Below are 18,235 nucleotides of genomic sequence, written 5' to 3'. Positions count from 1 at the left end.
GAACAGGAGCATAGCCTGTGGTTTATGAAAAACCACCTGCCCATCCTCTATATATCAAATTGACAGCTTTAAACATACACAAAAGACCACGTCTAAACCAATGCTAATTGTAAATGAGATGATACTTCTCTGTGGATCATATTTAACCCACTGTGGTCTGGCACCCCATTTCCTGCATTCACTCTTTCTTGAGGTTATACGCGCACACGGAGGAATCAAACGATTTTGGAACACGCACGTGGGAACAAACGCTCCTACAGATGAAATTGACATTTAAAAAAAGGCTAACATAAATTGTCTTGGCTATAGGCTATTGAGACATGTTTGCCAATGTTAGGCTATGTGGAATGCAATGCCTTAATACCTGAACAGAGTGGAAATAAATACATCTGAAAGTGTCTGCCTAAATTGGTTTAAATGGGGGTTCTAAGCTGACGGATTTGTTTTAAGATGGTCAAACTATGAATCATTGAGCTATTTGATATGGAATTTTTGGACCCCTTTAGGTATAAAAACAAATATACAAAAATGACTTGATAAAATATTGAATTTGGCCTTTATTATTTAGCAGACGCTCTTATCGAAAGAGACTTACAGTTAGTAAGTGCATACATTTGTTTTTCTCCGTGGGAATCGAACCCACAACTCTGGCGTTGCAAACGCCATGCTCTACCAACTGAGCTACACCGGACTACTGTAGCCCAGAGAAACGGAATGAATAACGCATTCATAAATGGCAAAACATACAGTAAAAAAATCAGTCATAAGTAACAAGGTTTTGAACTGTTTGTCCTAGATCTACAAGATATAAGAAAGTTAAGGAAACATTTTTTTGTTTGTTTACACATTTAACCCCTTTTTGGGTAGGCACAAAACTACCTTCATACTTCCATTTTTTTTTTTTAAACCACCGGTACCGAGTCAGACGAGTCCTGTGACACTTGTGAGTCTCCGCTTTCCATAGTGGACATAATAGTTTGTGGGTCAAACCGTTCGAAAGCTACAGATGTTTTCGTGAGAAAACCAATTTTCGGGATGTCTCATGATTTGACAAACACCGCTCTAGCTCTGCCACCTTTCACAGCAGATGTGGAAGTACGACATCGGCGATTTGAGACGCATCCAATGCATAAAAACATTTGATAGGGATTTTTCAAATGATGTTACTTAGGGTGATGCAACGGTGTGTCTAGGGGGTTTGGGTGCGTACATTGACCTCGTAAATTGGATGCACTGATAAACGTACAGGAAAACGCGCTTGACGTTTGACCGTTTCTCTTGTGTGTGAGAAAAGGGGGAGGTGATGAACCGTTCGAGAAGACACATCCAGCGCTGAGCGCAAGCGAGATAGGGCTCTACTTCGCTCATCTCACACACGACCAGCTCACGCCATTCATTCTGCCCTCGCTTGCTCTGGCACACGCTGCATTCCTCCCGTAGATTTTGGATAGCAAGCGGCGATGTTTCTCTGCAGAGCGGCCTGGCAAAGATGTGGGCCTTTGGCAAGGAAGTCAGCCCACCAGTTATCTAGAGATGGTGAGTATTACATGGGTTCAAAAGATGGAGAGATCTAATCACATTAGTACACGATACAAGATGGCAACTGTGTATCGCTGTTGGTTTTTCTTTCCTCGGTAGGATAGGCTACGGGCAGAGGAATATGCGTACATTTCAGAAGAGAACATTTTGTTCCCATGTGAAACAGTCGCATCCCAAATTTGAAAGATGGCACCGGTGTTACAGGACAAGGGAAGTGAAGGTCAATTGGAATGTTGGCCAATGATGGTCTGAATCTTTTAATTGTATTTATTTTGATCATTTTATTGGAGTCTTACATTGTTACATTTTAAAGGGAAAGTCCTGTTTTCTCCATGTTCAAGTGATCTCATAACAATTTGGTGAAATTGAAAAGCAATTCGGTGTTACTATGCAGCGGTGGCCTACTGTGCCAATAAATCGTTGAAATCCTCTCCAATCATTAGATTATGGCAGCTTGTCACTTTGTGTTAACCGCGATTGCACGGCCTAGGTGTTCATATGATACATTTTAACCATAGTTACGAAACACGCACTTGAAAGGTTATTTATAAATTAATTGAAGCTCGTTACAAAACCTTTGGTTTTAAACACTCTTAATATGTGACCTTCATTATGTAAAAGGTGGCATAGAAATATGGTTCCTGCTTTTGCTCACGTGGTAGAGAACGTGTGACGGTGGTGTCAATGTATAGACTGTGGACAGAGGCGCGCGTTTCTCACCATACAGCTCCCTCCGCGGGAGCGCGCACCAACTTGCATTCTCTGAACAAAAAATGGTTGGCCTAATCATAGTGTTTCAAAGCCGGAGTCAGCATTCATATGAAATACTTCCCATAGGAATATATTCAATAGTTCAGGCAACCATATGCTGTACTTGCACATATATTTAGGCTGACATTAGGTCAGCTTCTGAGAAGGTCATTTTTAATATTTGGAACTTTATTAAATTGTCAACCCACCCTGCTTTACCTTACACTATTTTCCTTCACATTTTAGTGGAATGTCCACACCCTTTGCTTACATGGCATTGCTGGTCATTTGCTGTAGCCCCTGCAGAACGTGGTTTAGCTGCTCTTGGACAAAGGCCCAATGGCTAAGCAACGATAGCAACATGACGTGCCTTGAGCTTTTGGCCCAGCGTTCTCCCCATTGACACACACACACTCAAATGTGAGCTTGTCCGGTGTCCTGCTGTCAGACACCATTGGTGGCCTCTTAGGAGATTACGCAACAACACCGGCCCCTGCTTTGCGTCTGTACAGTATACAACCACAGACGGAACAATGAGCCAGATGTTTCACCGGAGTTATTGCACATGCGCGCTTCAGAGTTCCCTAACAGAAATACAGATAAATGCTAGAATGTGCCAATAGGATCTCTCTATCTCGTGCTTGGCTCTGCCCCACCTCCTTGCTTGATCTGCCCACTATGATCCATTTGCTCCCATTGGAAACAACAGGCTGTGGTCTATCTTGGGTTAGTTATAAAAACATTTTTTTGATACAACTCTACATGCAAGAAGGGGCCTCTTCTCATGGCAGTGGGGCCCTCCCTGCCCACTCTCCTCCCTTGACCAGTACTTAGGCACACAGAGCAGGTATCATAGTTTAATCTTATGACCCACGACCCCTCGTACTCTCTCAATCCCACGCCACTTTAACCCTGCGACTCCTGTGAGGGTTTAACAGATTAGCTGGTGTAAATAACACGGTGGTGGGGAGAGCCTTGGGGTAGGGCCACAGTGAATGGATTACAGGATGAGAACATTGAGGGTTAAAATCCCCCTGCAGTGACAATCCCTGTGTTGTTTTGAAAGGAGAAACTCAGGTACTACTGTAGTTAGAACACATTTATAAACAGCGACATTGTTCTTTCCTAATTATCAGGATCAAGAGGACATTTCTTCCAATGGGACTAGTTATGTCTAAAATAAAATTATCTTGCCTTTACCCCCATTAAATTATCAACTTTATTTTGACCTAATATAACTGGTCCCCCACTTTGCTCACTCATTGTGAAAGGCATGCAGGCTCACCTATTAGTTTGGACTGTGCTTGTTTACTGTACAAGTGAAACCGGACACTTGTGATTCATGGTAGTTTTCTCAACTGTAGCTACTTGACAGATTTATTTTCACTGTGGCAAAGCCGTAAGTCTGTTTTTGTGAAAGTCTGTCTGTATGGTAAATGTCTGTCTTTGTGAGTTTGCGTGTGTCTGATGTCTGTCTGTCTAGGGTCTGGATGTGCATGCTTGTTGTGTTGTAAGTGTGTGCGTACGATTGTGTCCGTCTTTGTGTGTTGTGCGTGTCTGGTTTTTGTGTGCCTGTCTGCAGTGAGGGCATGGCACTGACCTACAACAGCATTAGCAGGAAACTCTGACTCTGGTCCAAGTCTTGATGTAGTAAACAAAGTGCCTGGCTGCAGTGTTTTCCTGCTGATGTAATGGTACTCAGGCAAAACACAATCAAAGTGAAATAACTACAGTACTAGTCAAAAGTTTGGACACACCCACAATTCTACATTGTAGAATAATAGTGAAAACATAAAAACTATGAAATAACACATATGGAATCATGTAGTAACCAACAAAAGTGTTAAACAAATCAAAATATATTTTATATTTGAGATTCTTCAAATATTTACATTTTAGTCATTTAGCAGACGCTCTTATCCAGAGCGACTTACAGTTAGTGAGTGCATAGATTATTATTATTGGGAATCGAACCCACAACCCTGGCGTTGCAAACGCCATGCTCTACCAACTGAGCTACATCCCTGCCGGCCATTCCCTCCCCTACCCTGGACGAATTGTGCGCCGCCGCATGGGTCTCCCGGTCGCGGCCGACTACGACAGAGCCTGGATTCGAACCACTGCGCCACTCGGGAGCCACCATTTGCCTTGATGACAGCTTTGCACACTCTTGACATTCTCTCAACCAGCTTCACCTGGAATGCTTTTCCAACAGTCTTGAAGGAGTTCCCACATATGCTGAGCACTTGTTGGCTGCTTTTCCTTCACTGCGGTCCGACTCATCCCAAACCATATCATTTGGGTTGAGGTCGGGGGATTGTGGAGGCCAGGTCATCTGATGCAGTACTCCATCACTCTCCTTCTTGGTAAAATAACCCTTACACAGCCTTGAGGTGTGTTGGGTCATTGTCCTGTTGAAAAACAAATGATAGTCCCACTAAGCCCAAACCAGATGGGATGGCGTATCGCTGCAGAATGCTGTGGTAGCCATGCTGGTTAAGTGTGCCTTGAATTCTGAACAAATCACAGACTGTGTCACCAGCAAAGCACACCCACACCATAACACCTCCTCCATGCTTTACGGTGGGAAATACACATGCGGAGATAATCCGTTCACCCACACCGCGTCTCACAAAGACACCCGGTTGGAACCAAAAATCTAAAATTTGGACTCCAGTCCAAACAAACCGGCCTAATGTCCATTGCTCATGTTTCTTGGCCCGAGCAAGTATCTTCTTCTTATTGGTGTCCTTTGAAGCAATTCGACCATGAAGGCCTGATTCACACAGTCTCCTCTGAACAGTTGATGTTGAGATGTCTGTTACTTGAACTCTGTGAAGCATTTATTTGGGCTGCAATATTTGAGGCTGGTAACTCTAATGAACTTATCCTCTCCAGCAGAGGTAACTCTGGGTCTTCCATGCCTGTGGCGGTCCTCATGAGAGCCAGTTTCATCGTAGCGCTTGATGGTTTTTGCGACTGCACTTGAAGAAACTTTCAAAGTTCTTGAAATGTTCCGTAATGACTGACCTTCATGTCTTTAAAGTAATGATGGACTGTCGTTTCTCTTTGCTTATTTGAGCTGTTCTTGCCATATTATGGACTTGGTATTTTACCAAATAGGGTTATCTTCTGTATACCCCCCCTTCCTTGTCACAACACAACTGATTGGCTCAAACGCATTAAGAAGGAAAGAAATTCCACAAATTAACTTTTAGGAAGGCACACCTGTTAATTAAAATGCATTCCAGGTGACTACCTCATGAAGCTGGTTGAGAGAATACCAAGAGTGTGCAAAGCTGTCATCAAGGCAAAGGGTGGCTACTTTGAAGAATCTAAAATATAAGATATATTTTGATTTGTTTAACACTTTTTTGGTTACTACATGATTCCATATGTGTTATTTCATAGTTTTGATGTCTTCACTATTATTCTACAATGTAAAAATAAAGAAAAACCCTTGAATGAGTAGGTGTTCTAAATTTTTTGACTGGTAGTGTACATCAAATGACACAGCACCACCTTGTGCTGAGTATCATTAAAAAATATGCGTCAGTCTGGAGAGGGAGTAAAAAAAAAAACGTGAATATTGATGGCGGGTCATTTGACCTGCTTTTGAATGTTACTATTGCACTGACCTAAGCAGATTACATTAGCTAGAATTTAACTGAACTTGTATTATTTTACTTTGTTTTAGTTTACAATTGCCTATTTAAAATGTTATTCCTTTTATTTCTGCCTAGTGTTACTCTGGTTGAAGGTCTACCAGAGGACCACTGAAGTCTATTTCAGTGGGAGGCAAATGAGCTCTGACAGGCACATTCCTGGACACCTAAACCCATTCCACCCAATCCAATAAACAGCCAGGGATTGTGCTTCAACAAAGCCTCTGTCCTCACGCTTCCCTCTTACTCTTTCTGAGGATTGTTTTGATGCATTAGGTCTATGTCAATCTAATGGGGAGTCGGGTTATAGGGCAGGATCAAGATCAAATGTCGAATGTCCTGTTACATCTACCATGTTTCCTTCTCACTGATGACCCCTCTGAAGGCTGGGTGAGTTGTGCTGTGACCTTTAGCTAACGGTTGACCTTTGTTTTTTGTAGTGTTGCCAAGGCGACAGATGTCGTCGGTCCCTGGTGGTACTGGTGATAACATCGTCTACGCGCTGCTGTGTGGCGGGGCCTTTGCTGGAGCCATCGCCTATGTGAGTCTACGCCAGACCATTTAGTTTGATCTGTTTGAGTTCAGATGACGTAGCTCAGAGATAAAATATAGACTGGCCTATTTCATAAACCTTTAGAACTCTAGAATGTGCTCTATTTTATGTGACATGGCTAAAGTTGCCCTCAGAAGAATGTTATATTTCTCTGGTAGAGGTGAAGATATGACTATTTTGAGCGTTTCAAATGTTATTTGTGTTTCTTCCAACAGACATACAGCACTGTGACCACAGATCACGCCAGATTCAACGACCGTGTAGCAGATATCAATGCTCGTCCCAAGACCGAGTGGGCGCCCAAACCATGGCCCCCCAAGAGTAAGTTTCACCTCACCCACCATCTTACCTCACAACCTCACCCACCATCTTACCTCACAACCTCACCCACCATCTTACCTCACAACCTCACCCACCTTTTTACCTCACAATCTCACTCAACATCTTACAGCACAATCTCAATTAACCCATCATGTCATGACAGGTTGTTGGATAAGACAGGGTTTGGGTTTGGTCATGGCTGTAAGGACTGTGACACACTCACCGTAAATAACTATTAATTGTCCACTGTTGCAATGCCGTACACCATACACTACCCCCCCCCCTTTTCAGTTCAGTGGCCTAAGCCCTCTATTCATGAGTCATGGTTGGCAGTGTAGCTCTGGCCTGTCTGTGTGCAAGAGAAAGAGGGATGTGATCCAAGCTAGGGATTGTGGGACAGGAGGCCTGGATAATCCTTGACTTATTTCACCATGTCCGAGGAATGTCGCTGAGGGACCACACGCTCATGCTCCTAAAGCCGTAGCATGGCTATTCAGTGTGTGTGTGTGTCCTATTTTCTCCTCTGGGAGAGCCTTCCTGTTGCAGTGGAAATCCTGCTGAGCTCATTAGAATAGACACACACACTTATAGTGTCCCTGTCATGGTGTGTTAATATCTCTGGAAATAACAAGCGGTCAGTAGTTTTGGCCAGACCACCAGGGACTCCTAGCCAAACAGGCCAGCCCCCCTCACGTTCTCTGGCTGAACAAAGTCATTGCTGTCCAGTGTCCAGGCAGCTGTCGGAGACCTGCATATTCCACTATCACTCCTTTTCTGTCTTTGCCAAAATCACTTCCTGCTAATAAAAACACTCTCCCGTCCAAGTCCATTCTATTTATACCTGCAGCTATTATGTCATCCAACAGTGGCCAGGGAGTTGGTTTATTGACACTGGGGGAGGAGCGTATGGTACTACTGGTGCTGTATAAACAGCTGAGATTAGATATAATTAGCTTTTATTTCCCACTTGTAATGGATGTTTATTTTGGCAGGCTTCACCATAATGATAAACTCCAACTACACAGATACCATCACACAAGCGCATGGCTATCTCGCCCATGAACCCTTATGCACGCTCATACATGTGTGAAAAGATAAAGAAGGCAACAGTAAACATGTCGTCCCCCACGAATGATGCAGCGCCCCCCCGTGTGACTAACACATTTCAGTTCATTACTATAGCTCCCGACTTGGGCCAATCAATGTAATTTTGTCAATGCCAGATCTCTATGGCAAGACACATCATTCAACCAAGTTTCGTCCAAATCGGCCCAGTGCTGTCTGATGCCACGTGTGACTGACGGACGAACGTACGTACGGAGACAGATCCACAGTCCCCTCCCTGATTTCATCGTGGGGACAATAAAACACCATGTCAATATCATAACTGAGTACAGATCAGACAGATATACTACGACAGCCTCATTCATATACATGCAGCAGGATCATTGTGTAGATCTCTAGTCCATATACTCCATAGGCTATATTATACTGAACAAAAATATAAACGCAACAATTACAGTTCATGTAAGGAAATCAGCCAATTGAAATAAATCAATTAGGCCCTAATCTATGGATTTCACATGACTGGGCAGGGGCGCAGCCTGCGAGAGCATAGGCCCACCCACTGGGGAGCAAGGCCCAGCCAATCAGAATGAGTTATTCCACACAAAAGGGCTTTATTACAGACGGAAATACTCCTCAGTTTCATCAGCTGTCTGGGTGGCTGGTCTCAGACGATCCCGCAGGTGAAGAAGCCGGATGTGGAGGTCCTGGTCTGGCGTGGTTACACGTGGTCTGTGGTTGATAGGCCGGTTGGACGTACTGCCAAATTCTCTAAAACAACATTGGTAGAGAAATTAATATTACATTCTCTGACAACCGCTCTGGTTGACATTACTGCATTCAGCATGCCAATTGCACACTCCCTCAACTTGAGACATCTGTGGCATTGTGTTGTGTGACAAAGCTGCACATTTTAGAGTGGCCTTTTATTGTCCCCAGCACAAGGGGCACCTGTGTAATGATCATGCTGTTTAATCAGCTTCTTGATATGCCACATGGATGGATTATCTTGGCAAAGTTGAAATGCTCACTAACAGGGATGTAAACATAAGCTTTTTGTCTGTATGGAACATTTCTGGGATCTTTTATTTCAGCTCATGAAACATGGGACCAACACTTTACATGTTGCGTTTAGATTTTTGTTCAGTATATAATCCATATAATACATACCCTGTAAATCTGTGACACTGTGATTCTCTGTCTGTTTCCAGGCAGGGATGAGGAAGAGGAGGGTGAGTTCCTATGTGTGGCTCTACTGGTTAATGTCTTTCATTTGTAATAACTCACAGCCTGTTAAATGACTCTCTTTCTGAATGACCAATGAAACTTTGTTTTAGACTGACTTGGCATGGATTTGATTATTCTCTCACTGATTGCCTTGAAATGTATGTTTCTCTATAGGTGCTCTCACACCTAGATCTTTCTCTAGATATATTCACAAAACTGCATTTCCAAGAATTCTGAGGACCAATGGTAGGGAAAAGGAGTGGATTCATGGGCTCTGAAATGGGTGGAGTCTTCATGTATTGCATTTCAATGATTGAGCCAAATGCTGTGAAATGCCATGATGATAATCTACAGTATAGTTATTAGTGACGTCCCCACTCATCGTAGGGTTCCTGAATCTTCATTGGTTAGTTACTGCAGAGCACCAATCACATCGATTCTTATGCCCACGCTCGGAGATCTCCCTGTTCTGGTTAATAACGAGTGCTTCCAACCTTCTGGCCTTAAATGCGTTCTCTTTACTCATAGTAGAACTGGCATAACTGTCTGAGATTACTAATTTATTTGAATTGACACCCGGATAAGGTGTCGGTCTAGAACAGGTTCTGCTCTCTGATTTTCTGGACTTAGTTTTGGAAGTTTCACAACCCAATGCCTTGGCTTTCTGTCATTGGCAGAAAATATTGTTAGGGGACCCAAAGCATGTAGTTGGTGGAAAATCTACTGTTGATGGTCATATTTGGGAGGACCTGTTCAGAGATGGGTTTCCCTGTACACAATGTTTTGGTTTCTCTAGATGGTAAACTTAGCCTACTCTTGTTGATGAATTTGATATAGGCATTTTTAACGGAGTGATTCTGAAAGTAGAAAAAAAACTCAGCTTCTCCTTTCTGGCCCCACCCCACCCAGTTTCTCCTGTCTGACCCTAACCTGATCCTATTGGCTGAAATACCTGTTAATCAGAACAGGGGGCTCCCCTCCTTGACACTACTCCTTTCCTATTGTACGATCCACGTCAAAACATGTGCCCACCCTTCAACCCTGCTTCTCTCACTGTTAATCCCCCACCCCCAACCTCTCGTAAACCTGTACCTCTTTATTAAAGAGTCTTAATTCGCTACCAAACTCAATGTCCACACTGACGCCACCCCTCAAACGGAAACAGGTGACGTCATCTTAGTGCCCCCTTAAACCTAGAATGCTAATGCACTGTTGGCATTATCAGCGCATTGTACAAGCAGTCATTTTGATGAGATAAGCCCATAGGGAATTAATGATCATAATCTTTGATGTTGAACTAGAATTTTTGATAATGGTGAAATTGTAATCTGATTTAAAGTTATTTTTTGATTAAAGGTTATCTTCCTCCCTTTTGCGCTAACACTCTCCTATTTTTACTCTTTGCAGTGTAAAACTAAATTGACTATACGTCAGGGACGTACTGGACTCTTTGGATGAATCTGAAAAGGGGGATATCTCCTACTTTCCTCCTTCTCCTGTATGACTGAACAAGTCCTGCTACGTCCCATACATTCAACTATTGTCTGTTTCCGAATGTTTCTCCTCTGGACACTTTATAGCTTCGTTCTATGTATTTCCCCATTTTTTTATTTATTTGATGAACTCATGTTTTTGTGGCCTCTTCCAGGATGGAATAATGCTAATGGGTAAATGTGTAGAAAGACAGACTGCCTCAATTTAAAATTAAACGCGCACAAACCACCTGGCTTGTCTGTTATTGTTGGAATTTCCAGGTACTGGTAGCTTTGATTGGATGGTAAGATTCACCATCTTTATCCCATCACTCCTCAGTCCACCCTCTGACCTCTGACCTCTATCCCCTGACCCTGTATACATCCCCTATGTCACTTTAATCTCCCTTTGTCGATTTTATCCCTCTCTCCCCTCCCTTTCTTTTGGGTTTTGCATGTGGTGAATGCATGTGGTGAATTCTCTTCTGCAGTTATTTGTTTTGCTGGGGTTTTGCCCGTTCCAGGTGGAGTGTGGTAAGATCCGGAGGTGTGGTAAGATGAGTGGCATGGGCGTAGCGTGTGTGATGCAGTGTATGATTGTTTCAGTGTGTGGTTGTGCACACAGCAGCTAAATGATAAGTTATGAATGTAAATATGATTAAGATAAAAATATAGAAATAGTACTTTATCTGAATATTCTGTTATATTATAGGCTAGTGTTATGTAGGGGTGAGTAGTGTAATTCACATACCCTGCAAATACTCTTATTTTGTGTAGTAAAGCTTACTCAGGCAGTGTTGTGAAGGTGAGTTTCAAAGGCCGATGCCATCTTTACTGATTTATATATTCTTCTCTCGTTCTCTCTCTCTTTGTTTCAGGTGAGGAAGCAGCAGCCGAGGTAGGAGAGGAAGTAGAGGAGGCGGCCGAGGAGGGAGGAGAGGAGGAGGTGGCAGTAGCGGAGGGAGGAGAGGAGGAGGTGGCAGTAGCGGAGGGAGGAGAGGAGGAGGTGGCAGCAGCGGAGGGAGGAGAGGAGGAGGTGGCAGCAGAGGAAGCTGCACTTGAAGAGGCTGTAGCGGCGGAAAACGGAGCAGAACCCGCGGAAGAGGCCTCAGTCGAGGCAGAAGCAGCGGCCGAGGCAGTCTCTGAAGAACCTGCTGTGGAGGCAGCAGCAGTAAAGGTAGAGGCGGCACCAGCGGTAGCAGAAGCGGAGACTGTGGTGGAGGAGATTGCAGAGGCTGTTGCGGAGGCTGCTGAAGTCATCGCTGAGGTCGCAGAAGAGGTCATTGAGGTGGCAAATGAAGTGGAGGCGGCAGCGGAGGAAGTGGTCAAAGTGGCCGTGGAAGAGGCTGCTGAGGCTGTTGCCGCACATGCCGCCGCCGAGGAGGCAGTTGCCGTGGCCGAGCCAGAGGCGGAGATCAACGGTACGGGCCCAGAGGAGGAGGCTGATGTTGCTGCTGAGTAACACACACACACCACAGGGAGGCACACACTGTCCTTCACCACCAGCCCAACACACACACGCACTCCGATAGGCCAGCAGCAACAGGGAGGTTATGTGTACATTGTTCCTTACCCACACCATATAGTACCACTACAGAGTCTAACACTGATCTGACCGGGTGCTAAAACCACTAGAGCTTGACTACTCAGATGTGAAGGTTATTCTCTCGAAGAGGACACTTTATCCATTAGAGTTTACTTAGAGGGCAGAGGCGTAACTAATGATATGACTGATTGTAAGTGAAAGTGTGAAAAGCTAGAAGAATAGATTGCTCTGTTATTCCCCCCCCCCCCTTCACGCTAAAAGCTTGTGTAGTTCAAAATCTCTCCTGACTATGTACAGTATATTTGTTGTGTCCTGGAGATGGTAAAAGTGCTAAAAAATCAGAACAGCAGATGGTCACCGCTGTTAGACCTTTTTAGAAAGTGGCAGTGATGTCATCCATCTCTTGCACAGTTAAGGATGTAATGGTTGCAACCTCATATCACAGTAAGGATAGAAATACACATTAGTGCAAATCACTGTGCCCCCCGCTCCCCCCATAGTGAAATGTGACCAAACACGTGCTTCTTTCCCCCTCCAAACTACCTTTATTCATCCCTTCTCTCGCTCCCTTCTTCCTCTCAAACACTGCCCACTCACCGTTCTGTTTACAAAGCTCCACTGACCTCACGTATCAATGACCTTTAACCTCTCCCCTGCCTTACCTCAGAGGCCCGACGCTGCATGCAAACACAAACAGGAAAACACCTCAAATGCGCCATTTGATTATGTTATTTTGTTTGTAATGTGTAAGCCCAGTCCACGGCCAACCAACCACTAATACTCAGGCTTTATTTGGGAGATATTACATTAACAACTGTACTTTTTTAAGCCTCTTAACTTATGCTTTTCTGCCAGATATCACTGAGTTGGTACATGCCGATGTAACGTTAAAGCTTTGTTTAACCCGCTGTACGTACATCTCATGCAGCCGTGTGATGGCTTCTGCTAGTAGAGACAACTCTGAAACCTGTGCAAGCTCTGTAACAAAACAAACTGTTGCCATGTGTTTTTATTCTTAACTGTAAAACTGGAACTTTGAAGGAATTACCTCATAATGTTAAAACGTGAGGAAATCAACAATGTGTTGCCATTCAGATTTGCTATTTTTTAAACTAGCTAACGCAGTGAGTAGTCGTGTAATTGATTAAGGGAATTAATCGAGACTTACAATAAAATTATTTGCGAAACTGGAAAGATCCCGTCCGCGTGTTGAATTTGTCTGGGTTTGCTTGTGCTAATACGCTACGCTTGTAGGACTTTCGGGTGAAGAAAACCAGTCTTTCCAAAACGGCAATGGATTCCATCACGAGTAAAAATGACAAGACAATCCACTTCTGATATAATATTATAGTTGTACCATGAAGAACCTATCACACTGACACTAGAGTTAATTCACCTCTGCACTGTTGCCCCATGAGTCAACAAATTATTTACTTTAGCCCAGGAGACAAATCAGAAAAGTTCCCTAGTTGTGAAAAAATGTCAAGACAAATGTTTGAAATCAAACCATTATCCCATTTGATGTGTGTTCCTTTGTGATATTTGGCAGGAAGGCATTTTATTTTATTTGAGCTGGCCTCTTTATAAAGAATGGTGGACAACATGCAAAAGTACCTTCTTCGCTGTATGTTCTGATTACTTATTTTGGAATGTCTTCTATTCACATTAGAAATGACTAATTCACACTTCTATTCTTACAAGGCATTTTGTGTTGCATACATGCACCGTATGGGGAATTTTAATGTACAGTTAACTGCTATTCCGCACACTATTCCTTCATCACCTCTACTGCTTCCTGTACCCTCTTCCATTCAATGTTTTTCCTGTCACCGTGCCTTTTTTCTATGCCTGTCATCTGCACCCATGTCACTGCTACCCTGTATGTTGAAGTTCTCCACCTGTAGGCTCCATCCTAACCCTCTCAAAACCACCCATTTATTTTGCAGTCACTCAATGCTCTGGTGGGTACATTCAAGCCATAGCCTGCCAGTCTGCATTGGTCAAATGCATTTCTGCATTGCATCATTCACCAAAATGTGCAACAATTGAGTTTTTAATGACGGGTCCAGCTGAACTTTTGGGGAGCAAGTGATGCATGCAATAGAGGTCAATGCACGGTGAATGTACACCTGGGTCTGGACAATGTTGATGCAAACGCAACAAAAATGCAAGGATGACCGAAAAGTGGTCTCAACACATTCGGATTGCCTTTTTCTCTGAAGAAGCACTAGCTAACACCTATGTCTGTACAAGTCTTTACTTTTTCTAAGACTAATGTCACGTTTTTACATGGCAAGCTGCCTTGTTTGTCTTCTCAATGTGACCTCTGTCTGGCTACTGGCTACGTGTTGGTCTGTGCACTTGTTTGGATTCTCCCTAACCCACAGTGGGCTGATACAGTAAGGGTTCTGGTCAAACTGTTCTCCCTAACCCACAGTGGGCTGATACAGTAAGGGTTCTGGTCAAACTGTTCTCCCTAACCCACAGTGGGCTGATACAGTAAGGGTTCTGGTCAAACTGTTCTCCCTAACCCACAGTGGGCTGATACAGTAAGGGTTCTGGTCAAACTGTTCTCCTTAACCCACAGTGGGCTGATACAGTAAGGGTTCTGGTCAAACTGCACTATTTAAACAAGAATGCGTATTTCACCATCTCTTGGGGTTTGTACACAGAGTTCTACAATGTTCACGTTGGCATGTCTAACTGCCTCTATTTTCCTGGATATCCTTTCTCCTGTCACATTGGGCGCATATGTGCTATGTTGATTGAGTTGGAGAGAAATTGTGAGTCAGTCTTTTTGTAACATGAGTGTGAGTGATATTCGGGCGCTGGGTTCTGTCTTGCAGTGGCACCAGTCATTCTGGCAGCAGCCTCTGCTTTGGAGGTGACGACAGTCGCTGAAGTGGTTGTGCCTGTTGTAGAAGAAGTTGAGGAGGCGGCCCCAGTAGAGGCCCCTGCTGCAGTGGAGGAGTCCCAAGCTGCAGTGGAGGAGGCCCCACTTGAGCCTGCACCCGTAGAAGAGGCCCCAGCTGCAGTGGAGGAGGCTGCAGTGGAGGAGGCCCCAGCTACAATGGAGGAGGCCCCAGCTTCCCCAGCTACAGTGGAGGAGGCCCCAGCTACAGTGGAAGAGGCCCCAGCTGCCCCACTTGAGGCTGCACCCGTAGAAGAGGACCCAGCTGCAGTGGAGGAGGCCCCGGCTGCAGTGGAGGAGGCCCCGGCTGCAGTGGAGGAGGCCCCGGCTGCAGTGGAGGAGGCCCCGGCTGCAGTGGAGGAGGCCCTGGCTGCAGTGGAGGAGGACCCGGCTGCAGTGGAGGAGGCCCCGGCTGCCCCACTTGAGGCTGCACCCGTAGAAGAGGACCCAGCTGCAGTGGAGGAGGCCCCGGCTGCCCAGTGGAGCCCGTGCTCCAATCGAGGAGGCCCCAGCTGCCGCGACAGAGCCTGCACCCATGGCTGCAGTGGAGGAGGCCCCAGCTGCCCCACTTGAGCCTGCACCAATCGAAGAGGCCCCAGCTGCAGCGGAAGAGGCCCCAGCTGCAGTGGAGGAGGCCCCAGCTGCCCCACTTGAGCCTGCACCAATCGAAGAGGCCCCAGCTGCAGTGGGAGAGGCCCCAGCTGCAGTGGGAGAGGCCCCAGCTGCAGTGGGAGAGGCCCCAGCTGCAGTGGAAGAGGCCCCAGCTGCAGTGGAAGAGGCCCCAGCTGCAGTGGAAGAGGCTGCAGTGGAAGAGGCCCCAGCTGCAGTGGAAGAGGCCCCAGCTGCAGTGGAAGAGGCCCCAGCTGCAGTGGAAGAGGCCCCAGCTGCAGTGGAAGAGGCCCCAGTTGAGGTGGCGGCACCTGTGGATGCGCCCAAAAAGGAGTACATTGTAGTGGTGTTGGAGGGAGCAGCCAAGTCCGATAAGAGGCCCAAAGTCCTGGGGGTCGGCCCCATGACCGGCAGGATCATCCCAGCTCCAGATGATGACGAGGCCCCTGCTGCTGAGGTAACAGGTAATTTGACAACTAAAGCATGCAACTGATCAATAGAATGTCTGATTAGTTGGATGAGTAGATTAAAAATAGGACTAACACTGTCTATAAATGCACAGATGGTTATATATTTTGTTCAAATAGATCATTTTCAATAACAAAATCATGAATGATGATGCAACAGCCATGGCGGTAGTAGCGGGAGTTGTATCTCACATTTAGAAATCTAGATGAATAGAGTGCTGCCATTTCAGTGCTAGTCATGGTATTGTGATCTAATGTGATCTCACCACGTCTGTCTTCAGGGCAAGCGACGGCTGCTTAGGATGCAGATGCAGTAGAACCAACTGACAGGTACTGAGCTTTACTACAGTCACCTCCTGTAGTCACTTCTCTAAGAAAATAGGAAGGAAAATATTCGTTTGTGGGCGTAGTTTAATGGAGTCGAACCTAAACCTGTAAGAGTTTTTTCTTGGTGAATAGATGCCTACTTATTTGTGTAACTTTTTTATGTCTCTGGTCTGTCATGTAATTTGTAAGTCGCTCTGGATAAGAGCGTCTGCTAAATGACGTAAATGTAAAATGTACCAGTCTTGGGACATTGTGTATTTATGTAAAATGTTTTTTCTTCTTTCTATTCATCACAGTAGCACTTGGAGCCCCTGGATGATATAGTTTCTCTACTCTGAGGGAGAAGAGGGGATGTGCCTTCCCCAACCCCCCTCTCATTGACCCCTCCACACACTTTGACCCCTGACCCTTGATATTTATCTGTAGTATAAAACTTGTCTCCCCGTCTTGGTCCAGGGAATTATCTGTGTATATATTCAGATAATGCTTGCTTTATGGAGAAAAAAAAAAGATTATCTGGTATATTTTTCTAGATGTACAACACCCCAAAAAATCCCCCCCCAAAAAAAGAAAGGTCCCTCTCGTCACACTGAGCGAGCAAAATTATAATAATCTGGGAATATTTGGCCATGGAAACATTCCTGGTTGACATCAGGAGAATGTAACTGTTTGCCAAAGTTACACAAGTTTGCCAAAATACCTTAGACTAACTATGGGACTGAAATAGTTATATATTAACTTACTTTTGTAGCTCTCCATTAGAAGCTCGCTGGAACTGAGCCTGGCAGAATTTGACCCAATGTGATTGGTTGACGGTATGATACATTGGCTAGCTAGCCTATACCCTACGTTTCATCGGGTTGGAATGCAATCAGTGTAAATTCTAATCAAATTAATGCGAAGTCTGAATTGAAACACGCAGGGGTGGAAAAACTACTACATTTTCATACTTCAGTAAAAGTAAAGATGCCTTAATAGAAAATGACTCAAGTAAAAGTGAAAGTCACCCAGTAAAATACAACTTGAGTACAATTCTAAAATTAAAGGTTTTAAATATATTTAAGTATCAAATGTAATTGTTAAATAGACTTACGTATCAAAAGTTAAAGTATAAATCATTTCAAATTCCCTATTAAGCAAACCAGTCAGCACAATTGAAAAAAAAATATATAAAAAAATACGGATAGCCAAGAGCACACTCCAACACCGACATCATTTACAAACAAAGCATTTGTGATTAGTGAGTCCGGCAGATCCGAGGTAGTAGGGATGACCAGGGATGTTCTCTTGATAAGTGCTCTGGTGAATTTGACCATTTTCCTGTCCTGCTAAGCATTCAAAATGTCAACGAGTACTTTTGGGTGTCAGGGAAAATGTATGGTGTAAAAAGTACATTATTTTCTTTAGGAATGTAGTGGAGTAAAAGTTTTCAAAAAATACAAAAAAATACTTGGAAATACAGGACAAATTTAAATTTTTTTAAAACTATGTCGGGACACCTGAAAAGTGGCTGAAATACGGGACTGTCCCGGGCTAAACGGGACATATGGTCACCCGAACACACAGGGTCAACCTACTAGACTACAATGTTCATTACAATTAACTCTGAACACCGGTAGGCCTACCCCTGTCAGCGAGGCAATGTTACACACATGAACACATACAGGCTTCAGATAAGCACATCTGATCGAATATCAACTTCAATAGGGTAAAATGACAATAGGCTACATCACCAATACTCAAATTATCATTATTTTCACCTTTAGGGGAGCTCCCCTGTAAT

At 44.4% G+C, this 18,235-nt stretch overlaps 1 protein-coding gene across 3 annotated transcripts; it reads left to right on the top strand.

The window, feature by feature from the left end:
• Positions 1–993: 993 nt before the first annotated feature.
• Positions 994–17,560, top strand: LOC121531708 (fibrous sheath CABYR-binding protein). Of its 3 annotated transcripts, XM_045227014.1 has the most exons (8): positions 994–1,536; positions 6,395–6,495; positions 6,723–6,828; positions 11,609–12,013; positions 14,985–15,514; positions 15,663–16,115; positions 16,407–16,455; positions 16,749–17,560. In XM_045227014.1, the coding sequence occupies exons 1-7, from the start codon at positions 1,461–1,463 to the stop codon at positions 16,440–16,442; spliced, it is 1,707 nt and encodes a 568-aa protein (XP_045082949.1). In that variant the 5' UTR covers positions 994–1,460; the 3' UTR covers positions 16,443–16,455; positions 16,749–17,560. The 3 variants fall into 3 exon arrangements, with proteins under 3 accessions (XP_045082949.1, XP_041693033.1, XP_041693043.1); XM_041837099.2 differs by lacking the exons at positions 11,609–12,013; positions 14,985–15,514; positions 15,663–16,115; positions 16,407–16,455; positions 16,749–17,560 and adding exons at positions 9,105–9,125; positions 9,295–10,514 and having other exon boundaries at positions 1,107–1,536; XM_041837109.2 differs by lacking the exons at positions 11,609–12,013; positions 14,985–15,514; positions 15,663–16,115; positions 16,407–16,455; positions 16,749–17,560 and adding exons at positions 9,105–9,125; positions 10,528–10,842 and having other exon boundaries at positions 1,176–1,536.
• The last annotated feature ends 675 nt before the right edge of the window (positions 17,561–18,235 follow it).

The sequence above is a fragment of the Coregonus clupeaformis genome, chromosome 2 (genome assembly GCF_020615455.1).
Source record: "Coregonus clupeaformis isolate EN_2021a chromosome 2, ASM2061545v1, whole genome shotgun sequence".
Taxonomy (NCBI): Eukaryota; Metazoa; Chordata; class Actinopteri; order Salmoniformes; family Salmonidae; genus Coregonus; species Coregonus clupeaformis.
Note: the sequence above shows the minus strand (reverse complement) of the source record. Positions and strands in the feature narration are given on the sequence as shown.

Bases quoted from the DNA above. Each gene is read 5' to 3' on its own strand.
- LOC121531708 (XM_045227014.1), top strand. From the start codon at position 1,461: ATGTTTCTCTGCAGAGCGGCCTGGCAAAGATGTGGGCCTTTGGCAAGG. The intron at 6,496-6,722 runs GTGAGTCTACGC...TTCTTCCAACAG, and splicing joins TTGCTGGAGCCATCGCCTAT to ACATACAGCACTGTGACCAC. The intron at 6,829-11,608 runs GTAAGTTTCACC...AGGTGGCAGCAG, and splicing joins CAAACCATGGCCCCCCAAGA to CGGAGGGAGGAGAGGAGGAG.